General features: G+C 38.6%; 1 protein-coding gene across 3 annotated transcripts in view; it reads left to right on the top strand.

Moving 5' to 3' along the window:
- The window catches only part of LOC143039882 (alpha-1-inhibitor 3-like), a 58,187-nt gene continuing 31,855 nt past the window's right edge, over positions 1 to 26,332 (top strand). For all 3 annotated transcript variants that reach the window (XM_076210210.1, XM_076210202.1, XM_076210219.1), the window contains exons 1-8: positions 1 to 132; positions 14,813 to 14,997; positions 15,856 to 16,103; positions 17,549 to 17,665; positions 23,564 to 23,721; positions 24,352 to 24,481; positions 24,632 to 24,709; positions 25,198 to 25,347. In XM_076210210.1, coding sequence (XP_076066325.1) covers positions 83 to 132; positions 14,813 to 14,997; positions 15,856 to 16,103; positions 17,549 to 17,665; positions 23,564 to 23,721; positions 24,352 to 24,481; positions 24,632 to 24,709; positions 25,198 to 25,347 — 1,116 coding nt within the window. In that variant the 5' untranslated portion in view covers positions 1 to 82. The remainder of the gene's footprint in view (positions 133 to 14,812; positions 14,998 to 15,855; positions 16,104 to 17,548; positions 17,666 to 23,563; positions 23,722 to 24,351; positions 24,482 to 24,631; positions 24,710 to 25,197; positions 25,348 to 26,332) is intronic.

Raw genomic sequence — 26,332 nt, 5'->3', positions numbered from 1 at the left:
GTACCTTGCAGCGGGGTCTGTACATTCAGTCGGTGGCAGGAAGCGGAGGAAGGAGCACATGCAATAGAGCGTGGTTTCAGTTATGCATCTTTGGATTCTGTTGGTGGCTGCTTCGGCCACCATCGTGCAAGGGTAAGTCTCGTTGAAGAACAAATGAATATTTGTCGTTGTACGTGTTAGAGTCGGAATAATATGACGTTTTGGATCTTTTCCATTTTACGGCATGGCATGCAGTTGATTTCAACAACTTAAGAGAGGTAAGAAATTAATATTAATCTGAAACATAACCTAACAACACAACACAACACACAACACATAACAACGCATAACACATAACACGTAACACGTAACACATAACGCATAAAGCATAACACATAAAGCATAACAACATAACATAATAACATAACATAACAACATAACATAATAACATAACATAACAACATAACATAACATAACATAACATAACAACGTAACAACATAACATAACATGACCTAGCATGACCTAACCTGACCTGACCAAAACATACCTTAAACTTCCGCATGCCGTAAAATGGAAAAGACCCAACGTTTTGTATAGTTTGGATAAGTACGTATATCCAAATAGGTTTATGGTATGCAGAATAGCATCTGATCGTATAAACCAGTTTTTATCCACATGAAAAAAAGGATACGACATCAGTAAATTGTAACAAGTTAGTGCAGTTGTGATTTTGGAAATTAAGCTTCAGTGTCGAGACAAAAAATAAGTGACACATTACATAAATTGTGGTTTTCCTCAACAGGAAAATGTGTAAATCTAGAAATCACAGGTTATGTATTAATCTCGGTAATTTTTGGAAGTGCACACCTATGTGATATAGTATTAGAAAATTAAATATTAATCTTGTAAATTATAATACATCAACGTAATTTTTTTTGGAAGTCAATTACGGAAACATTTGCTAAAAACTATACACTAATGTACTGAATAGTGCGACTATATATCCTCGTTTCAGCTACATAAAGACTAACCGAAAAAAAGTCATATATATATATATATATATATATATATATATATATATATATATATATATATATGTATATATATATATATATGTATATATATATATGTATATATATATATGTATATATATATATATATATATATATATATATATATATATACGCATTTCTCGTTATTTAACTAGTTTATATGACAAAAATGACAATTTACTACAAAAAGTGTAAAAGTAGCAAATGTTTTTGGCCAAAACCATCAACATTTAGGGTTTGTCGGTCCTATGAAGACTACTTGCGTCTGTTTTTGAAAATCACAAGCGAAGTCAAATAAAGGTGGCGGCACATTGGGCAGATTCTCACTAGCATGCTACTTGCATTTGCTACTTCACTTGAGTAGAAGTGACTTCGGTTAGGATCTTTTGTTTTCAACATTCTAAATGTCAAATTACTCTTGCGTCATATAGTGAGAAGTTAGATGACGAACTAAAAAGCTAAACCTAGATTACGAATGTTAAGCGGGCCATACACGATAAATTATATTGCACAATTTCATTGTCAATACTCTGAATTGACAATTAGATTGACCGTGTATGGGCGATATACACGCCCATACACGGTCAATTCAATTTTCAATTCAGAGTATTGGCAATGAAATTGCGCAATATAACAGCAATATAACAGAGCTCGTATATAACCCGATCTATGGGTAGTGTTGTGACCTTAAGCGGCACATACACGATCAATTATATTGCGCAATTTCATTGTCAATACTCTGAATTGACAATTAGATTGACCGTCATTGGGGCGATATACACGCCCATACACGTTCAATTCAATTTTCAATTCAGAGTATTGGCAATGAAATTGCGTAATATAACAGCAATATAACAGAGCTCGTATATAACCCGATCTATGGGTAGTGTTGTGACCTTAAGCGGCACATACACGATCAATTATATTGCGCAATTTCATTGTCAATACTCTGAATTGACAATTAGATTGACCGTGTATGGGCGATATACACGCCCATACACGGTCAATTCAATTTTCAATTCAGAGTATTGACAATGATATTGCGCAATATAATTGATCGTGTATGGCCCGCTTTAGAGACACATTGTTGAGATGTCACTATCGAAGTCTAGAATATTGTGGCTAAAATCTATTCTACTCAAACGAAATAGCAAAACAAGAAGCTTACTAGCGAGAAATGCCTAGTGTCACCACCTTAATTTTCCTTCAATTATTTTCTTAAGTTAACGTTTTCAGTGTTAACTTTTTTCAGATTAACACCTTCAAGCCTTTATCTGGATTATGAAATTCAAGTAGTTTTCTAACTTGGAATATCCAAATAGGTTCTCAAAACATTCGAATAGTTTTCTTAGAATTTACTAGTTTCCTGAATTACTATACATTCTCAATCAGTGGTTTCGTGCACTGCATACCGGTTGTTTCGTATATGGAATGTTAACATCCTTGTTTTTCAAATGCGTATATTTTGCTTGTATATTCAACCTATTTAACTAAATCGCATATTACATTCAGGTATTATGATTAAAAAAATATGTAATTTTCTAATGCTATATCGCGTAGGTGTGTACAACTAATATCCCTAACTCTCTATATAATGTTCTATTTATTGGACCAAATAGTAGCATATATTTTTTGGTCTATTTTCGTTAAGTATTGACCTGAGTTTGGCTCTTTTAGTTTAACAAGTGTTTTATTTCTTATGCTTTTGTTGCTGATGAGGATTTGTTACATGAAAAGAAATAGATATCTATTTCAGATATGAAAAAGCATATGCAAGGTTCGTTTCACACGTCTAAATTGTTCGAAGTCTACGACACGACGTCGTGCTCTCAAACAACCATACGTCTCTATGGACGCTTTCATACATGGTCGTGACGTGTGAAAGCGTCCATGGCTATTTGAGAGCACGACGTCGTGTCGTGGACGGCGCACGGCGAGTAATTGATACATGTGAAACTCTGGTCTACAGAAAATACATAGAAAATTAGATAGTTTTACGTTGACAGAAGTTACTGTACTTGAACAAACTGACCGTCAAAGCGTTAGCGAAAATAAAAATTGGCCTTTTATATTTGACTTTTATTCCAACTCTGAATTTGTTTTTATTGTAATGTGTTGAATCTATTGATAATGTCTTGGTCTTTCTTGAGCGCTTTTCAAGTGAACTGGCCTCATTGTAAGCTATTTCATACAAATATTTTCTCAAAGACAGTTTTTTAAGTCACAGCTTATATTATACATTACTTACAGTCGAACACTTGTATTGATTTAACTTTAACAACTTGACGTTCTTCGGCGACGATCCATCGTGAAATGTTTCTATTAACTTTTTTTAATTAATAATATTGGTATTATTTTACTTGTGCACACCTACGCGATAGAGCATTAGAAAATTAGATATTGATTTTGTAAATTATAATACATGAACGTAATATGCAATTTTCTTGGCGAAAAAAAAAAACTTGCTACAAGCAAATTTACTAACGAACGAAGCCGCTAGGATACGGTACGGACACCATGCCAGTCCAGTCACTATCAGACGACGGCTCTCACGTTGTGGACCGGGTGTTCTCCAACTCCCAAGTGACGTTAATAAGCGCTATCACAAAGACTTTTGAGTTTATGAGAGAACACGGAATTCTGCCGTCGTCTGTTGATTACCCGAAGTACAATGATAATCAGGCCGTCAGCATCCGTAACGACGAAGACGCCCCGGATGATCTTTAGAACTTGAGGTACCGAATTACTAAACATTGGTTAGGTTAGAATAGACTAATTTATCGTCCTTTCATTTCTTCGACCTCGGCACCTATCAAAATAAACATGGCGTATCATTCAACCGCCGTGATTTCGTTCGTTAGAAAATAGGTTTTAGCAACTTTTTTGTTATTGATTTCCGCAAAAGAAAATCGCATTATGTTGATTTATTATAATTTACAAAATTGGTGATTTTCTATTGTTATATCGCATAGGTGTCCAAACTAAAACTTTACCGAGGATATCAATTCGTCTACTTACAAAGTCGATAACTTTATAAACAGACTCGCATCACGTATGCCATTGGTGGCGTAATGGGAAGCACGTTGGTCTCTTCGTTAGTTGTAGGTTCGAATCCCGCACTCCACTCGGATTCCCAGTAGTTTACCTTCTTCAATAGACCAGGCGCATATAGATAAGGCGAGTGCTTCGGCCGCAGCTATTCAGCGCCTCTTGATGTAGACTCCTTGTGTACCTTCAACATTTGAACAAACTATCGAGATGAAATTCTTTTCATCTTAACATTTTCGCTGCACAGACTGTTTCCTGCAACTTAAAAAATCGACCGACAGCAGCCAGAATATATGTACCTTTCTTAAGAAGCAAAGATCTCCACTCTTAGTTGTATAACAAGGATGTGGAAACTTTTCGGTGCAAGGGCAGTATGGTATGTTAAGTAAATGGTTCATATTCAGAATTGCTATAATATACATATATTTTTAAAGAATAGATTTTTATAAATGTCATAAAGTAGAAACTTCATGAAACTTGTTTATTTGAAGAAAAAAAAACAGTAACTTTATATATATATATATATATATATATATATATATATATATATATATATATACATACATATATACATACATATATATATATATATATATTTATACATATACATATATATATATATATATATATATATATATATATATATATGATATACATACATATACCAAGGCTTTTTCCCCCTTACAAGGGGGGTAGCCAAAAAAGGAGAGGCATGAAATCATTCCCACCCATTCCATCCCTGAATACACTCCACACCCCTCCACCCTCCCTCTTATCTTAGCACCTCCCGGATGACGGGTCATCCCTGCACCCTGTCCACTGCCCTGGGTCAGAAGCAGTGTCGTAAGACACAGCACATCCACAGCAAGGCCACTTCATTAAATCGGCAACCCCCTCTCTCCGTTCCCCCATGCATAAAAGGAGAAGACGGGGAGAAATTCCTTCGGGCTGCGTCAAATTTTGCTCACACATACTACCTCACCCCGCATCTCACCGCCCATTCCACCTCATGCATCACAACATCATCCATATACAACCATTCTCCATTCACCCCTGTCTTCTGTCATCTCCCGTCCTTCCTCAACAGACATTCCCCTCTTCCCTAAAGCCCCCTTCACCCCATCCATCCACCTCATCCTAGGACGTCCCCTCATGTTCACTTCCTCCGCATCTGCCTTCCATACCTCTTTTACTAGTCTTTCTTCACTCATCCTTTCCATGTGTCCAAACCATCCCAATACTCTTTCATCAACCCTATCTCCAAACTCCCTTTCCACCCCCGTTCTCCTCCTCACCACCTCATTTCTCACTCTTTCTAGCCTAGTAACCCCCATCATACTTCTCAGACACCTCATCTCAAATGCATTCAAACTCCTTCTCTCTTCCTCTCTTATGTTCCATGTTTCTGCCCCATACAGTGCTGTTGGCACAATCACTCTTTCATACAGTCTCCTCTTAGCATACATTCCCAAAGGTCTATTCCTCATTACACTGGAATGAGGAAACAAGGAATGTTGTAGAAGAGAAGAAGCGAGCTTTTACAGATTGGTTACAAAATAGGACGAGGGAGTCATATGAGAGGTACAAAGAAGAGAAAAGAGAAGTAAAGCAAAAGGTAAAGGAGGCAAAGAGGAGAGCAGATGTGAAGTGGGGTAAGAGTATGACAGAAAATTTTGAAAGTAATGCAAAGATGTTTTGGAAAGAAATTAAGAGAGGAAGAGGAGGCGAATCAAGTAGAGAAGAAAAGGTAAAAGGTGCAGATGGAGAGATGATAATGGAAGAGAAGGCAGTAAGGAGACGATGGGCAGAATATTTTAGGGAGTTGCTAAATGTGAAGGAGGATAGGGAGGGAAAGATAGCTGCAGTGGGAAATTCTAAGAAAATGACCGTGATGAGTGAGGAAAATGGAGGAGAAATAAGGAAGGATGAAGTGAAGGCAGTTGTTAAGATGATGAAAACAGGTAAGGCACCTGGTCTGGAAGGATGCCATGCAGAATGTCTAAAAAAAAGAGGTACAGTGATGGTGGACTGGTTGGTGAGGCTATTTAATGTTTGCTGGAGAGAGGGTAGAGTGCCGGAGGACTGGAGGAGTGCCTGTATAGTTCCACTTTACAAGGGAAAAGGGGACAAGTGTGAATGTAGTAGTTTCAGAGGGATTAGCTTGTTAAGTGTAGTTGGGAAGGCTTATGGGAGGATCTTGATTGAGAGAATTAGGAGAAGAACAGAGGGAGTAATTGGTGAGGAACAGTTGTGGATTTAGGACGGGTAGAGGTTGTGTGGATCAGATCTTTGTGGTAAGACAAATATGTGAGAAAGCTATAGGAAAGGGGAAGGATGTTTTTTGGGCTTTTATGGATCTGGAAAAGGCTTACGATAGGGTAGACAGAACGGCTTTGTGGGAGGTTATGTAGATATATGGAATAAAAGGAAAGCTTCTAGGAGCTGTCAAGAGTTTTTATGAGAGTAGTAGGGCTTGTGTCAGGATTAGAAATGGAGAGAGTGAGTGGTTCGAGGTAAAGGTGGGACTTCGTCAAGGATGCGTTATGTCGCCCTGGCTGTTCAACTTATACATGGATGGGGTAATGCGAGAGGTAAATGCAAGGGTAGTGGGTCAGGGATTGGAGATGGTTAAAGAAAATGGAGAAAAGTGGGAGGTGAGCCAGCTGTTGTTTACGGACGACACTGCGCTTGTGGCAGGATCGGAGGAGGGATTGAGGAAGTTGGTGACAGAGTTTGGGAGAGTATGTGATAGAAGAAAACTAAAGATAAATGTGGGTAAAAGTAAGGTGATGAGATGTAAAATGGGTGAAAGTGGCAGTAGACTGGAAGTGAGCATTAAGGGTGAGTGACTGGAGGAAGTAGATAGTGTTAGATACTTGGGTGCAAATATGCCAGGAAAAGGTGGAGTGAAGGTGGAGGTAGAATGTAGATTGAGAGAAGCGAGTAAATAATATACATACATGTATACCTACACACACGCACACACTCACATTCCCTCTGATATTTCATAGTAACACGAGTATTGGACTTGATCTTGGCGGGCGGGCCCTATTAAATCCTTTGGTGGTCCGCGGGCCATAGCCTGCTTCACCCCTGCTGTATACATCATCCTTTAGATAACGATGATTAATGTTGGGAAAAACTATAGTATTGAGAATATTTAGGTCGACTATGTACCACTAACAATATCCTATCCTATATTTGTGAGTATCAAGTATTAGTGCTTTGGGAGTATATTACTGTTGGATTATTCCCAGCAGTTTACTTCATCCTACTTTTGTCTGGAAGACTGGAAACCCCGTTATCACTTTTTATGGGCGGGGAGGGGGGGGGGTCTAGTTTTTCTTTCATGTAATGGAATGCCTTTGTGTTTATTAGCAATTGGCATGTTTCTCCTAACATACTCGTATATATTTTCGGTGACACATTTTCTATGAATTGTACTTGGGTCTTTTTCCTCGTTCGCATATATAATCCCTTCATCTTCCATGCAGCTTAATGATGGTTTTTTCTTACCATTGTCGGTAAACGCCATTTATATATGCTTTTTGTACCTCTGGCTTTTGTTTCATATATCCCCGTTCTTTCTTAGCAATTTACAATCGTCACTTAGATTTTTTATGTACTTGTGCAAATATTTTAGGTGTTTTTACATCTGTAAACAAAGGCATTTCTCAACAATTAGTTTTTTTCAATGTTACCATTACCTTGTGAATTAGGTTTTTTAATTTCATCTACTCCCTTTAATGATTTGAACACTGTTTCTTTCAATGATTGGTCAAGTGTTTTAATTCTTTATAAGTTTTAGTTGCAAGGCTGGAGACCAATTTGATCTCTTGGTACTCTATCCTGTATATACATTTCCCTTTATGCATTTGTGCGTTTGTGCATTTCACATAAGAACATAAGAAGGAAAGAAACTGAAAGACCAAAAGGCCTAAACTAGGCAGTTCCGTGTCTATAACCACCAATCATCACCACCCATAGTTATCTAGTCTTCTCTTAAAATAACCAGTAGCGTCAGTGCTCACTACATAGTTACCATAGTTCCTTTCTTTAACCACTTTTGATATACCAGTTCTGGCCCATTTCCCTCTTGAACCTAAACCTGTCCAATTTAAACCCATTACTATGAGTCCTGGCCTGTTGCCTTAATATGATGACCTTGCCTGTATCACCATTGTTAAAGCCCTTGACCAAAGTGAATAAATATTAGATCACCCCGCACTCTGCGTCTTTCCAGGGAGTGTAAGTTAAGGTGCTTAAGCCTTCTTCGTAAGGTAAATTTCTAAGCCCTTTTATAATTTTGACCATTCCCCTCTGTACTGATTCTATAGGACGGAGACTAAAACTATCGCATAGTCAAGGATGGCTCTAACTATCGACAGATAGTTTGATAACTACATCTGCATTTTTGTTTGTAACTGTCCTAGTAATAAATCCTAATGCCAAGCTAACCCTATTCCTGGCACAGATGCACTGTTTCCTGGATTTAAGTCCGGACTCACTAACACTCCCAAGTCATTTTCACGTTGCTTTCTAACATGACGTTATCTAAACTATACCTGTTTGCTGCGTTGTGGAACCATACGTTTAACACTGGTCAATTTTAACATTAAATCCCATTTGCCATTTCATCGCCCATGCCCCCAAAAAAAAAAAAAAAAAAATCTTCCTGGAATATTTCGGCGTCTTCCCTTGGCCTAATACGGCATCCTATTTTAGTGTCATTCACAAACTTGCTAATGTCACTATCAATCCCACTGTCAAAGTCGTTTACATAATGGGCAACATGGACCCAAAACAGAGCACAGGTGAGCTCCACTAGTAACGCTACCTTATTTGGATTTTACACCGTTAATGGTGACCCAATGTTTTGTTACTAACCCATGCTCATATCTATTCCAACGTTTTTCCTCCAATGCCATGTGCTTTGATTTACTTAAGTCTCGTGCGTGTGTGCATTTGTACATTCGTGCGTGTGTGCATTTGTACGTTCGTGCGTGTGTGCATTTGTACGTTCGTGCGTGTGTGCATTTGTACGTTCGTGCGTGTGTGCATTTGTATGTTCGTGCGTGTGTGCATTTGTATGTTCGTGCGTGTGTGCATTTGTACGCTCGTGTGTGTGTGCATTTGTACGCTCGTGTGTGTGTGCATTTGTACGCTCATGTGTGTGCATTTGTACGTTCGTGCGTGTGCATTTGTACGCTCGTGTGTGTGCGTGTGCCTTTGTCCGCTCGTGCGTGTGCGCATTTGTCCGTTTGTGCGCGTGTGCATTTGTACGTTCGTGCGTGTGTGTGCATTTGTACGTTCGTGCGTGTGTGTGCATTTGTACGTTCGTGCGTGTGTGCATTTGTACGCTCGTGCGTGTGTGCATGTCTGCTCGTGTATGTGCGCACTTGTACACTGGTGTGTGTGTGCATTTGTCCGCTCGTGCGTGTGTGCATTTGTCCGCTCGTGCATGTGTGCATTCGTCCGTGTGCGCACGTGTAGGTGCTTATATAAATGCATGTTTAGAGTAGGTCTTGTACATCCTGGAGTGCGAGGGTACGTACTCGCTGACGTAAGGAATGCAGGCAGGCCAGGCAGAGGAGGAAAATGTTATTGCATGATTTCTGTTCCCCGGTCAGGGGATGATCAGCAGATGAGTGCATGACGCTAGCATGACTCTTGCAACATTTCTCCGGTAAGGTTGTCACGGTCACCTGGACTGAGCGGCCCACGAACATCTGCGAGACTGAATTTCTTATCAGGAAGCGAAAGAGAATCATTGCATAACCTATTCCTTTCACTCAGATACCAAATATATCGTTGAAATAATGCGGTGTCACGAAAGTAAGAGAAATATGTGGGGCACGATAATTTTCGAAATCTCTCCTTCGTTCTTCGAGCTCCCATCAGTGACTGTTAAAGTAGCATCACGCTAGGCTAGCATGTTACTTTGTTAGAGTAAAAATTACTTCGGGTAAAATATTCTAGATTTCTGTAAGAACATCTCGAGAATGTGTAACATTCGTATAGGTTTAACTTCTTAGTTTGTCATTCAGCTTCTCGCTCCATGACATTTAGAAATTCGAAAAAACAAAGTCGTTTCGGCTCAAACGAAGTAGCGAAAGCAAGTAGCATGCTAGCGACAAGTGCTTAGTGTGCCGTCATCTTTACCCACCCTAATAGTTTACTGGCTTAGGATCTTCATTTTCTATCTAGGTCCCCTTGATCTATATTTTCCGCGCAACCACAAATTAGACGATCTTGTCATCCTTGTTGTGACGAATTCTCCATGCCATAGCCTATCTTCAACGCGATCAGGGAAGCTTACCATTGACCAAGGCAGAAGTGTTATTAAACAGCAACCCATAACAACCAGCCATTGACCACAAACCATCTCGCGGTGTCCCTTTGCCCGAACACTTGCTTACATGAAAACCTGATCAAGTTTGTTTCATACTTGTCATAGATAAAGGAAATGGGTGCATTTGTTCAATTTGTGTAATTATAGGTAGTAAGGATGGGGAGTAATGCGTCTTGTGATGATGTCAAAGTAAGAATAGATCTCGCTTCTGCAGAAAAGAAATCGATGTTCTCACTTCACGGCATCGTGAGTCCTTGAATCATTTAGGTTTTCCCAGGAAGAAGATCCGTCGCATTATTACAGCTCTCGCGTGACGGTGGATATTTTTCATAAAAAAAAAAAAAAAGATGGAATCTCGGATGTTCAATTGCAGTGATAATTATTACATGACACAAACAGAAAATGACCAAAGTCTCCTTGATGCAGGTTAAGCCAACGGGATTGTAATGTTCGCAAACATGAAAGTGAATTTGAGTCTCACATTTGTGGTGAAGGATGTCGAGGTTGCAAGATGAGGCAAACACCCGCGCAAAAACAGACGACGCGACGTTATAAGTCGAGCAGCAATGTAATGTAATTTGTGCAAGGTTCATCGTGTGTATATGCGTGTTAGTTTTATCTAACATTTGTTAGGTCAAGAGTGTATAATTATCTAAGATTTAAAGATTTAAGATGAAAGGAACAAATGTGAAAAATGTAATACTATATGAAAAAGATATATAGATATACGTACTCCTTAAGATTGTTTTACAAAGGTGTGAACTTTCGTTCCAACACGCCAAAAGTTAACATAGGAGACCAGTGTTACCTAGCACTGGGTTAGATTTTTGTAATTTCGGTAGTTACGATTATGGTCTTCGTGGTGGCAGTTGTGGTGGTGGTTGAAGGGTAAAAATCCTCTATTCAAAATGGATCACAAAAAGGAGAAAGTTAGGGATTAACGATAACTAAAGGGGATAGGGAAAGGATGAACAGATTGAAGTGAACGGTGTAACTTTTATATTAAAAAAAAGGAACAGATCTTGATTCAACGACTACGAAAGGGAAGTGAGAACACAAACCCTAAGTTTATATTTCTCCTAGATCACATTAAGGTATTGGGGTTGCCTTGCTCCACGATTTTGGAATATGTAAATCATTGGCTTTTGCTGACTTGTAGAAATATAAATATCAGATATCTTAATTATATGTTTAAAAAAATATAGTCCTTGAAATTTAGCAGTAAAACAATCCCAATAAATCAGTAAAGTATATAGAAAAAAAATCTTGCAATATTTGCTGAAAATAACAAAGTCGACTTGAGGTCACACAATCTGCGACCTTTGGTTGGCTCTCCGGACAGCGACGACGTGACGTCACTAAGTTCCGCCCTCTTGCACGTTTAAAAGGAGGCGGGGAATACCCCATACGGAAAATATAACAAGAAAAATGTATTGGGTTTTTCAGTTAATGTGCGTCCTTCTACTGACCTTACAGCGAGGGAAGAATAGAATTTGGTCACAACTAAGACGTTTTTGGTGTAAGTTCCCCATGCACGCATACGCACGCGCGTGTGCATGCACGCACATACGTGCATGCACGAGCTCTGAGCTCTCATCCGGGGGGTTAATAACTGTCGATCACGAGTTCAATATGTGATCCAAGGTAATGGTGAAACACACACACACACACACACACACACACACACACACACACACACACACACACACACACACACACACACACACACACACACACACACACAAACAAAATGTTTGGAGGGAGGCAGGAAATACCCACACGGAAAAGGGAACTTGGAAACTGTTTTTATTTATTTTGTTATTTTTATTTCATTTTATTTTATTTTTTTCATCTTTTTTTAGTTAATTCGTCCATCCACTTAGCCTCACGGTAATGTAAGAATAGTCTTTAGGCACACCTAAACGATTCCTGGTGTAAATTCCCTATGTGCATTAGAAAATGGGGAAGTTAAAGTGTATTGATAGTATCTACTCTACAGGCATTGATCTTTTGCATGTGAGTACGTGCATGTACGTACAGCCGCACGCATACACGCGCACAAACATACACACACGCACACATGCACGCAGGCACAAATACGCGCGCACACGAAAGCACGCCTGGCCACGTGCACACGTGGGTATGGACTCTTGCACACGCACACTCGCACACACACACACACACACACACACACACACACACACACACACACACACACACACACACACACACACACACACACACACACACACACACACACACACACACACACACACACACAAACACACACACACACACACACACACACACACACACACGCACAAACACACACACATGGACACACACACATGGGCACACACACATGGACACACACACATACACACACACACACACACACACACACACACACACACACACACACACACACACACACACACACACACACACACACACACACACACACACACACACACACACAAACACACACACATACACACACACATACACACACACACACACACACACACACACACACACACACACACACACACACACACACACACACACACACACACACACACACCATACACCATACACCACACCATACACCATACACCACACCATACACCACACACCATGCACCACACACCACGCACCACACACCACACACCACACACCACACACACGCACACCACGCACACCAACACACACGCACACCACACACCACACACACTACACGCACACCACACACGCACACGCACACACCACACACACGCACACCACACACACGCACACCACACACACGCACACCACACGGACACACCACAAGGATGCACACGTACGCACGCGCATACACGCACGCACGCACACGTATATACGCACACCACACACATACACACGCCACACCACACGCGCGCACGCGCGTGTGCGCACATTGTTGCAGGTCTACACTATATCAATTGGATCGTCCAACGCTACTCACTTTTGACAGTATTGTATGAAGTATGTTTGGAAAAACATTTAGTCGGGTAATGTTTGATCATTGAGGGCTCTTTCGACATTGGAATGTTCTAGGTCTAGGGAGAATTCAACGAATCTCATGAAGTGAGCAAAAATGGAACGCTACCCCCTCGACAAGTTACCCTTTGGATAGTGGTGGAGTAATTTGATTATCCTAAATTTGTTTCGACGTAGCGGCTTGGCAGTCTCGTGGGGTGACCGCAGCCTCCGTCACGTATACGGGACTCGAGTTTTATTCAGTAGAATTGATTTAGGTCATAATCTTTTTTTTTTTTTTTTTTCCTTCTCCAAGTGTCAAATAATTTTTGCGTCACATTTTGAGAAGCTGAATGACGAACTAAGTGTTAAACCTATAGGAATATTAGACACGTTGTTGAATTGTAGGCTTATGGAAATGTTGATCTAAACTATGACAAATGTAACTGAAGGCGGAGGAAATATACTAGGAATAATGGAAGAATTTTACTGCCTTAACGTTTCGACCCATAAGGTCTTGATCACAAAGCTTGACCAAGACCCTGAGGGTCGAAACGTTAAGGCAGTAAAATTCTTCCATTATTCCTTGTATACTTCCTCCACCTCCGCGAAGAAGTTTTCCAGTTTGTCAAGTTCACATTTGACGAGAATTTTGAATATGCGACGGGGGCTCTGGCGAGAATAGCAAAGAGCAAAAAAAGGATAGAGTAAAGAGTAAAGAGAGTAAAGAGAGAATAGCAAAGTAGAGAGAGTAGAGCTGATAACTGTTGTTTTACTGATTGGTAAATCCGTATAACTACGTCACTCGTCCTCAAGGTCGTAGAATTCTCTGAGAGGACACTTTGGATTGATCTGTTGTATTAGACTCTGTTCACGATAGCTCAACTACAATACAAGTCAGGGGAAGCTATCACACACAACCGCCTCTGTTCCTGCGGGGTTCAAACCAATAATGTGAACAGTGCCTTAGTGTGGGTGCTGGTTATCAATTCTCTGAGCTTTAGAAATGTGTACAGAGGAGATGCTGCTATCCGACACCCAGTTCTCAGAATCACAAGAGAAAACCATAAAAAAATTAAGATACAGATGGACTCGTGGGGCGTTTTACAAGATTAAGGAACCATGTACTAAATAGCACATCGTTGAAATGGAAAATTATACATAAATGTAACATGATTTGTTGTTAGAAAAAAAATCGTGAACCTGTCAACTGTAGTTTATTTATTTTTTATTTTTTATTTTACTTTATTTTATTATCTTATCTACTTATTTCATTATTTCCTTTTTTATTTTGTTTTATTTTATTTCATTCAATTTCATTTTTGTTTTTACTTGACTTGGCGAATACGAAGACCTTTTTGACTTTTGTTTTTTTCTTTACAGAGGCTACTTAATCACGACCCCTCGAAATTGGAATCCTGGATCGGTGTCAAAAGTTTGCATATTCCACGTAGGAACTACAGGCCGTGCAGACGAATACCTCAAGGTCACCATAGACCGTCTAGGCGATCGTTTCCCCATAATTGACAGCACTGTTATAACCTCCACTGTAATGTCAATAGCAGATGGTGAGTGATACTTTAAAGAAAATCCATAGATACAACATTTCTCTCTAAACTTTCAGTAAAATGTGTTCATGAATCAATCAGCCCTGGTAGGATATTTATTTATTCATGCTGAATATTGTCCATTTAACAGGACAAGAATTATGATTATGATAAATCCAGATCCCTTCTTTGGATTTGGCATAACCAGTACATCCTCTTGCGACACTGCCTCTGATATAAATCCACCACGGGAATTGGTGCTGTTTTATGTCCTGGGCCAATTCCCGACATGGGTTTATTAATGTCTTGGGTTCAAACGTCAGCATAAGTGGCGGTGGGCGAGTGTTGTATTAAGAGACCTAGGTGTACACGAACTATGAGCTTGCTTCGAATAATTTGTCAATAGTTATTGCCATATGCGATTAAGGTATATGTACTACACCTTATAACGATGGAAAATGTAAAAAGTGTGTAAATTCTGTTTTTCTATATTTGCTTTAATGCAATACATCTGACAAAACCAAAAAGTTGACTAGAGATATTTCATTCGGTCTCATATCATAAGCAGAATTCACATTTCCAATACGTTGGAGAATTCAAACGAATCCAACCTTTTGCAAAAAGGAGGTGTCCAACTGTTTCAATTCTAGTGAAACAATTCCAGTATGTGAAATATCATAAGTCTATCTTGTACCTGTTACTACATTAATCAACCAGAGGACTGAGCTGAATGAAAATTCGATACATGTGGGAACAAATCATTGAATGTACCAGAAATGACCCATCGGTTTGAAAGTGGTTTAAAATTGAACAAAGTTTTTTTTATTTTTACGAACCAGAAGACTTGATATTTAAATGATTTTTTCTTTTCGCCAACAGGGCAAAGAAATGGATGCTACACCGTGCAGGTTCCGAAATTGCATGGATTCAGTTTTTTGACTGTCAATGTTACCTTTGAGGGTCGACTTGGTGGAAAGAAGGTCTTTGCTGAACATCAATTTGTATTCAAAAGAGAGCCAACCAGGACATTTTTGCAAACGGACAAATCTCTCTACCTACCAGGACAGACTGTTCGTTTCAGAATACTGACGATTTATGGACCTTTAGCGCGTGTTTCTACCATAAACGTAAGTATAAAAGCTCTAGAATAAATAGCTCTATTTGTTTTGAACTTCTCAAGCAAGATGGTCGCTTATAAAGTTGTTTTGCTCGGTGCGACTCTTGTTCAAGAATGATCGTTCGTGGCTCAGTGACGATCGTCAAACGTTTGTCAAGAGCACTAATTCTTTGTTTTTGAATGGGACTGTTTTGCTTAGTTGCAAAGTACGAAACTGATCATTTTAACAAAACTTGTCAACCCGCCATTGGCTGTGGTAGGCTTATGATCGCACCGAGAAAATGTACTTTAACACTAGAAAGGAATACGTCCCATTTCGAAACGCTACTGGAAAACCTGTATCCAATTGGCATCACTCGAGGAAAAAATAAATATTGAAACCTGTTTTATTGAAACTTTATCATACTGGAGAACAAAAATAAGATTTCTGGTACCTATACATGTATAAATAATTGATAATTAACTGAAATGAATATAATTGCCAGATAGTGATTTTTATGGGCGCGAGTGCCCGCAAAACGCGAAATCGCCTCGAACATGTATTCAACTGGAAGCTGTAATCCTTACTAGGGTAAAATCTGAGGCGAGTCTTGGGTGGAATTTGATGGCAATTCTTTGAATACGAGATCGTAGGTCTGCGTGCCTTTTTTTTGACACTTGACCTTGTAAATAGCCCACTATTGTAAATAGAGATGCAGGATTTTTTTTCTCCGTTAACTTGTACAAAATTAAGTTTAAGAGGTGGACAGGTATTCAGAGGAAAAAATTATGTAATGAGCATTTCACTAAAAGATTAAAGAGTCTAGTTTTTTATACAAATGATATTAATTAATACTTGTACGTGTCGATGGATAAGATTATTTCATATTTGATCAAAAGTTGCCATGTGCCAGTGTATTGATGAGGGGGGGGGATATTCTTTCGAATCTTCCTCAGCTGCTTGGGGAAGTCGAGGTAGTACTTTACGTATGGTCTTCAAAGGATTACAAAGAAGGAGCATGCCGACAGGAGACCTTTTGGTCCATAATTAGGTCGGATGCGAAAAAATCTAACAAAAAAATTAGTCAATAAATTATAATATGAATAATAATAAATAAATGTATGGGTATAGTTAGATAAACAAACATATATAGTAAATAATAATAAACAAACAAATAATAACAAACAAATAGACCTAATATAAAACATATGACATAAGGATTCTTAACCATTTAACGTTAGCAACTGTATATTTTTTCACTAAACCCAGACAGCTTTTATTAATCTGAATTTAGACTTAACAACATAGCGGAGTCTCACATGATCGATTCTCCGTTTTGTGCTAAGTCTATTCCTCAGCTGAATAGATTTTTTTTTTAATTGGTAAGAACATTATCAAGGAGTTGATGACTTTTCGACCATCGATCCTTATTTTGCCAATTGTATGTCCTTCAAACAGTGTGATTTCTTCCACAGTATAACATCGTACACGTGAGAACTCCTAAGGGTATTCTCATTCGTCAGTGGTTAAATGTCGACAATTCCATGGGACTTGTCCATCTTGAGTTCCAACTCGTGGAAGAGGCTGATGAGGTGAGTTACACGATAGCGCAATTTTCTGAAAGAGTGTGCCGGTTAATCGGCAAGAATCGGCAGTTTTTGGTTGAATCGGCATGTTTTTTTTTTTTTTTTTTTGTAAGAAACTGTATCGTCATCGGCAAATTATTGCCGATAACGGTGCCTATTCTAAAAAAAAAAAAAATAGAAAAAATAAAAAAGGAAAAACGGATTCCTGCCCATTAATCGGCACACCCCTAATTTTCTTTTCCACCTGCTTGAATATGCAAGTTCCTCCGTATATCAAAGTGTGGCAAAGATTTTATTCAGTGTTATGCAAAATCTTTGTTAGTCCTCAGATTTCAGTGAATTAGATCTTATAAAGGGTACACTGGGAAAATCTGAGGATTGCAGAGAAATCTGTAAAATGGCGAGGAAAGTAATTGTCTTTGGAAAAATGGAGATCAATGTAAAGATTTCAGACACTGTAGAATTTAATTTTGAGTCTATACTATATCTATGCCATAAATTTGGCACAGTTTTCGTAGAATATTTCTCGACTATATCATAGTTGGGATGGAATTCTAGTATGAATGCAGAGGAATTTTTCCTCTGTTATGTAACGTAAGAAATTAGGTTTTCAAATTGCTAAACACTGTAGTTGTCATTTCTACTTCAAATAGTTGTCTAGTACCTTTTATGTGCTTGTGTGTATGCGGGTATCCGCGTGTAAGTTAGTGCATGTGTTGGTACTTGGACATTTGTGCGTTCGTGTATTTACCTAGTTGTATTTACCTAGTTGTATTTTACGGGAAGGGGAGCTATGCTCGTGGTATCCCGTCTTCATATCTCATTTTATCTAAACTATTTTTAAATTCATGTATTGTTTTTGCACACACCACTTTCTCATCTAACTTGTTCCAATTGTCTATTACTTTGTGAGGAAAGCTGTTCTTTTCCACATCTCTTCTATAGCTGTCTTTCTTGATTTTCTTTCCGTGCCCTCTTGTATTTCTATCATCCCATTTTATTAGATTCTCTCTATCAATAATTTCTATGCCTTTCATGATTCTGTAAATAGCTATCAAATCTCCTCTCTCTCTTCTTTGCTCTAGTGTCTGTAGTTCAAGTTTTGCTAGTCTCTCTTCATATGATAGTTTTGAGAGTGTTGGTGCCAATTTTGTAATTGCTCTTTGTATTCTTTCAATTTTTTTTATACATTTTTTTTTTTGTATTTGGTGACCACATCGCTGCTGTATATTCCAATCTTGGTCTTATCAGAGTGATTAGAATTTTATTCACCATTTCTTCATCCAGGTATGTAAATGCCACTTTGATTGTTCTTATTAAATTATGAGTTTCTCCAAAAATCTTATTTATATGTTTCTCAGGTGACATATTATTCATAACAATGACTCCCAGGTCCTTTTCATTTTCTACTTTTTTATTCCTTCTTCTCCCAATTTATATGATCCTGTTATTCTGTTTTTGCTTTTTCCAAATTCCAATATACTACACATTTTAGTGTTGAACTCCATCTCCCACTTCCTACTCCATTCCCATACTTTATTTAGATCACTCTGTAGTGACTCACAATCTTTTTCCGTGTTCACTTTTTTAATAGTTTTGCATCATCTGCAAAGAAGCTCATATAACTTTCAATTTCTTCATCCATATCATTAATATATATAGCAAACATTATTGGGGCCAGAACGGTTCCTTGTGGAACACCGCTTATTACGTCATGCCATTTTGAGTGTTTGTCTCTTATCACTACTCTCATTTTTCTTTCTTGCAAAAAGTCTTCCATCCATTTAAGCAGTTTGCCCTGTATTCCTCCTTCAGTTTCTAATTTCTTAAGCAACTTCTTATGTGGTACTTTGTCAAAAGCTTTTTTTAGGTCTAGAAATGCACAATCAGCCCATCCATCTTTTTCTTGTATTATATCTATTAGCCTTGAATAGAAACATATCAAATTAGTGACGCATGATCGTCCTTGTCTGAATCCAAATTGCCTTGGATTTAGCACGCTGTTTTTTTTTTTTCTAAATATTTTACCCATTTCCTTTTGATAATTCTTTCACAAATTTTTGCTATTGTACTTGTTAGAGAGACTGGTCTATAGTTGGTAGGGTCTTCTTTATTACCTCCTTTATATATAGGTACTATATTTGCTTTTTTCCAATCTTCTGGAACTTTTCCTTCTTTCAAGGAACTGTTTATTATGCTATGTATTTTGTGTGCCAGTTCATTCCTGCATTCTTTCAAAATCCAGTTTGTTATTTCATCTGGTCCATGCGATTTTCTAACATCAAGATTACTCAAGCGTTTCATTATTTCATTCTTTGTTACTTCTATTTCTTTCATAGGGGGGACTTTCTCTTTCCATTTGATCTCTTCCGGTTGTATATTCTCCCTTGTAAACACTGATTTAAAATACTTATTCATAATTTCCGCCATGTCTGTTTCCTCTGTGTATTCAACTCCTCCTTATCTTAATTTCTCCAAGTCTTGTTTGCTTTTCAGTTTGTTGTCTACAAATCTATAAAATAGTTTTGGTTGATCTTTACATTTTTCTATGACATCTTTTTCATATTTTCTCTTTTCCTCTCTGCACGCTTGTACATATTCATTTCTATAACAAATATATATTTTCCATTTTTCAGGCCTTTTGTCTTTCTTCGATTTGGTCCAAGCTTTTGTCTTTTAACACTCTACAACTTTTGTTGTACCATCACTTTACATATTCTTTTTCTTGTTTTTGTCTTGGGACATACTTTTCCAATCCCTTTTTTTTTTTTTTTATAAATTTTTGTCCAAATATTCCATTTTTCTTCTACTGTTGTATCTTCTTTGTGTATTCTTTCCCAATTTTCATTTTGAAAGAATTCTCTTATTTGATCAAAATTTGTTTTTTTATACATCAATCTTCCTTTTCTATATTGTTAATTTCTTTTCATGTATTTTTTCTCATTTAGTTCTAGTTCTATCAATATGTGGTCACTTTTACTTATTGATGCCAGGTATTCTGTCTTTTCCACTATTTCAGGTTCTGATGTGATTATTAGGTCTAGTCTCGATGGTTCTTCTTCATTTCTATACCTAGTGTTCTCTTGAATCCATTGTCATTGTGTGGTTAATAATCATCTCAAGTAGAACATTTCCCCATGAGTCTTCTCCACCCTTTACGGTCATCTCTTCCCAGCAGATTTCTTTGCAATTAAAGTCGCCCATCATAACTATTCTTCCTCCATCTTCCATTATCTTGTTTATTGTTATTCTTGTGTCTTCTAACATACTTTTATGTTCACTCTCTTCCCACGAGGCTGTTTTTGGGGGCACGTAGTTTATTACAAACTTTCTGCTCTTCTTATCTCTGTCTTCTACTTCTATCATAATCATCTCTACCCTATTCTTTCCACATGTGACACACTTCACGTTTATATCCTTCTTAGTCAGGAACATAACTCCACCCCCTTGTTTTATCTCTCTGTTTCTAATCCAATAATTATATGCATTGTGTCCTATGCTGTTGGGTGGTAGTGGACTTTTTAATTTTGTCTCTACAATTCCCATTATGTCTGGTTCTTTTTCCTTCAGATACTCGTTCATTTCATCCAGTCCTGTTATTAATCCATCTATATTTGTGTAGGACACTCTTAACTTTGTTATTTCCATTGTATTCTCTGTTTCTTTTCTGTTTCTCTCTGTTATGGTCCATTTCCTCAATTTCATATTCACTACTCTCCGGTAGAATTATTCTTTTTCTGACTCCGTTCTGGTTTCGTTTTTTTTTTTTTTTTAGCTTCTTTCCTTTGTATTTTTTTCCTCTCTTTCCTCTTTATTCATTTCTCTTTCTATCCATACCTTTTTATATTGTTCACTTGCTGCTAGCTTCCCTGTTTTTGCTAAGATATTCTCTGCTGTTGTTTGTGATCTGAATTTAATCTTAATTGGTCTGGTCTTATCTGTACTATATTTTCCGAGCCTAAACATCTCTTCGATTTGTTTCATTATTTCAGATTCATCTTTCTGAACTGATTCTAGTAAACTGCTTACTTTTTCTTTTTCCTCACTGATTCTTGAAGTTCTATCTAGGTTATGTTTCTCTTCCATTCCTAATATAATTATACATTTCTTTTTATCTGCTAAGTCTCTTACTATGTTCTCCTTCTTTCTCATCACTTTGATAACCGAGTCTTCAGTTTGTTCTTTCATTTGCGGTTTAATTATGTCAGTAAATGCAACTTTACTGTTTTCCTGTTTTTTTCTCCAACCCTGTGCTTCTTTTGCTATGGCCTCTTTATTGTCTTCATTGTTCCTTTTTAGTTCTTCATTCTCCTATTTTACTTCTTTTAACTGTCTTTTTAATTCTTCCATTTCATTAGTTAAATTTTTGTTTGCCTTCTCTAGTTCTTCCAATCTTTCAACTCTGCGCACTGTTGGTTACGTTACCGAACCTATCTTCCCAATGTTTGATCATTTTATCAAGTTTCTTCTCTAGTCTTGTCAATCGGGGGAGGTTGGTATCGCCCCCACTCTCATTAAATCCCTGGAAATTATTATCCTCACCTTCCATGGTGCTGCTCTTATCTATATTTCTAATATTTACAATTTTGTTAATCCCATCACCAGAATCGTCGGTCCCTCGTTTGTTTAAAAGACGTCTGGACTCTTGGGCCAAGTCCTCCCCATTTCCTTCCATTTCCCTCAGTAATCCCTCCCCTTCTCCTTTTTTCTCACTTTCCCACGGCACCACGAGTCATCCCCTTCCCTGTAAATACAATAGGTACTTCCTTTGCGTTGAGGTCCACGAATATTTCCCTTTTTCTTTCGAACTCTAATCCTCGCCGTCCATCCGACAAAAGTGTGTGTGTGTGTGTGTGCGTGCGTGAGTGCACAATAAAGTGTACCACGGTCTTGGATCATGTGCTGAGTTAGTGACCAACAGCTATTACCCTCAAGGATGATAACTCAGGTTGAGAATGGACCGATCTATGGGTTAAGCTGTGGCCTTGCACTCTCCCAACTTCTTGCCCAAGAGGGTGGGGTACTGTGATGCATTGCATGCTAAACTCAAGATAGCTTAGCAAGCCAAGTCATTACTATTACACCAGCAAGCACGTATATACGTGTCTACGAGTGCGTCTGAGCGACTCCGTAAGGGTTGTAGTGATATATTCGAGGTTAAAATAAAACCCGTTATTATAGGTTGCTCGCTACTATTTCGCCACAATTCAGCTAGACCGCCTAACGGGAAGATTGCGATATTCTTAGCATCGAGGTGCTGCAACAGGTATAATTAGGTCGCTAGTGATATCAGGCATCTTAGCACAGATATCAAGTGATCGCTTGTTAGTAAACAATTGGTAACACTTTGTCGCAATCAGTGGCTAGGTGCTACCCTCATAAGATCAGCGTAACTAGCACATATGGTTAGCTAATGGAACAAATGATTAATGAAATTGAGCAATGGATGCATGCGCACAGGCGCGTATGTAGGTATATTGTGTGTGTGTGTGTGTGTGTGTTAAAGATATGGTATTGTACGGCATTAGATTTCCTCGTCATACTAAGGGATTTCATACAACAAAGTAAGGGTTAGTTACTATATATTAATATGTTGATGGCTTCTCCACGTCTACGTTGCTTAGTTCCTTTTAATTAGAATACATTGGATTATATTTTTGTAAGTGAAAAATAAAACCTGAAATATTAATGCATTGAAATAAAAAAAGGACCATTTAAACTAGCAGCAATAAAACCTTAGTTTAGGTTAAATGAAGTCAAATCCCCAAGTTCACTTTAGAAAGATAACGAACGGTATGACGTCATATCGTTCGTTTCATCTCCAAAGTGAAATGACCCTCTTTTCCATAAACGACATCCTTGTGCTGAACCTGGCATAACATATTTGTTTCATGAACTTTTCAGGGAACCTATACAATTCAAGCAGAGATGAATAACGGCGGAATAGCTTTCGCCTTTTTCACTGTGGAGGACTATGTGCTCCCAAGATTTGAAGTCACACTTACAACGCCCAAGACAATTTTGTCAACTGACGATGGTGGCGTTGTGCGAATATGTGCCAAGTAAGAACCTTTTCATCTGATTTATATGTAAAAAAAATACTGGCTTGATACGCACATGCATGAATATTTACACACATGTTTATATATGCATGCGTGTGAGTCACCAGTATGAATTCAGGAAGGGAAACTCATGTATAGCAAGCCTGAGATTTCGTTCGAAAGAAGTTCATAGATTTATTCGATAAAGTACCACACAAAGAATTAAAACTGAAGGTGGAAAATGTCAGAATAAGAAGGAGCGAAGTGACGAGTGGGTGGCCACAGGCATCTCTTCAAACACCAGTTTTGTTCTTGATTGATATCAACAAGACAGGAGATACAGGCAGATTTTCAAACCTATTCACCAATAATACTAGGATCATGAAGAGGATAAGAAGCACTGAATTTTGTATGGGAAAAAAAAATGTTCAACGTTTCTTCTCCGAAAAGTCTGTTAGGTTCCAAGAACCGTTGCTGATCGTAGGGCTTTGTATTTTCAGTCGATGGTACTATGGTCAACTACTGTGATCTATCTTGTACATATCATCACGATGTGTGGTCATAACATGTTAATTTTCATTTGTGTATCCTGTTGAACCTTGTTCTATTTGTTTATATATCATAAATATCATTGTTAATATTTTTTTTCAGCTACAGTTTTGGTAGACCAGTCAAAGGCAGAGCGGAAATTAGCTTAAGAAGAAGTCCCCCGCACAGTTTCTCCCCATTGCGCCCCCTCCCATTCCATACTGACTACATGGAATTCAAAAAGCAAAGCCCAGTAAGTTTATTTAGCTTGTTGAACTTGCTATTTAGTTATTTTGCATTGAACAAAGTCCACAAGTGTTTTTGCTTGGAGTTAAAATTCTATTTTTTCATAATCATATAAAAACTATTCTTTGGGTACCACTCGGTTCTTGTTACTTTCTAGATCCACGGCTGTCAGAACTTCGAGTTTACATTCAAGGAACTAACTAATAATGCTAGTGATGATACTGTACCTTTCACGGTAAGTACACTTTAGAGACTGAGTGATGGGAGTAAGAATGAAGACGATCTAGGAATCTATTTACTCTAAAACGTTTCGACCAACTCGGTCTTCTTCAGAGAGATGTACAAAAAGTCTCTGAAGAAGATCAAGTTGGTCGGAACGTTAGAGCAAATAAATTCTGAAATCGTCTTCGTTTTACTCTGACCGCCCAATTTCTCATTTGTCCTTTCTTCTCCAAATCAATAATTTATTCAGTGAACTTGAACTTACTTCAGTGGTTCACGGTGTAAGTCTGCTGGCAGAGCTCAGAAGGGAAGTATGGAAAGTCCTTCACGGGAGGAGAGAAACTGTTCATTTTAGAAATTTCTCAAAATGTTGATTGTTCATTCTTGGGATTAAAAAATATTCAAGGATACATTAAAAACCATTTAACCTATAATATTCTTAACTTCTCGTGCATATTGGTCTGCTTATTGAAGGGATGTCTAAATTTCTGTTCTTGACAGGTCTGGACATCTGCCTCTGTATTTGAGGAAGGCACAGAGACTGAAATAAAAGCGTCCAGAAATTCTATTGGAATCCAGAGCACTGTTTTACGATTCCTAGGTGACTCTTTCAAGCAAGCACTCAAACCTGGCCTTCCCTTGACTGTCAGGGTGAGTTGTACAATTTATTATGTCCTAAAGGTAGTTAAAGTCGACTTGGTGTACCAGTACAAAACTGAATCCTAGTATAAAAAGTGTAAGGTAGTCTACCGAGGTAGACTCACAAGTTTTCAAATGCCATAAGCATCTCGCCTCCTTCAAAAACTCGTCTTTGACAGGTTTTTTTTCTTACTGCCCACAAATAGAGCCTACTCCTCCCACTCCTCTCCCTACTCCTCCCACTCCTCTCCCTACTCCTCCCACTCTTCTTCCTCTTCCTCCTCCTCCTCCTATTCCTCCTACTCCTCTTCCTACTCCTCCCACTCCTCTTCCTCCTCCTCCCACTCCTCTTCCTCCTCCTCCTCCTATTCCTCCTACTCCTCTTCCTACTCCTCATACTCCTCTTCCTACTCCTACTCCTCTTCCTACTCCTCCTACGCCTCCTACTTCTCCATCTCCTCCTCCTCCTACGCCTCCTCCTCCTCCTACGCCTCCTCCTCCTCCTACGCCTCCTCAACATACGCCTCCTCCTCCTCCTACGCCTCTTCCTCTTACGCCTCTTCCTCTTACGCCTCATCCTCTTCCTTCTCCTCTTCCTTCTCCTCTTCCTTCTCCTCTTCCTTCTCCTCTTCCTTCTCCTCTTCCTTCTCCTCTTCCTGCTTCTCTTCCTTCTCCTTTTCCTTCTCCTCTTCCTTCTCCTCTTCCTTCTCCTTTTCCTTCTCTTCTTCCTTCTCCCCTTTCTTCTCTCTTCCTCCTCCTCCTCCTCCCTCTTACTTCTCCTCCTCTTTCCCTTCCTCTTCCTTCGCTCCCTCCTCCTCCTCTTCCTCTTCCTTCTCTCCCTCTTCGTCCTCTTCCTCTTCCCTCTCCTCCTCCTCTTCCTCCTCCTCCTCCTCCTCCTCCTCCTCCTCTACACCCTCATTACAGCCAGTTACATAAAAACAATCCCACACTAATGCAACACAATGATCTAGTGTTTAGTGCCCTAGGTCAGTTTCAA

The sequence above is a fragment of the Oratosquilla oratoria genome, chromosome 2, assembly GCF_046742065.1.
Source record: "Oratosquilla oratoria isolate Oo_2021 chromosome 2, ASM4674206v1, whole genome shotgun sequence".
NCBI lineage: Eukaryota > Metazoa > Arthropoda > Malacostraca > Stomatopoda > Squillidae > Oratosquilla > Oratosquilla oratoria.
Note: the sequence above shows the minus strand (reverse complement) of the source record. Positions and strands in the feature narration are given on the sequence as shown.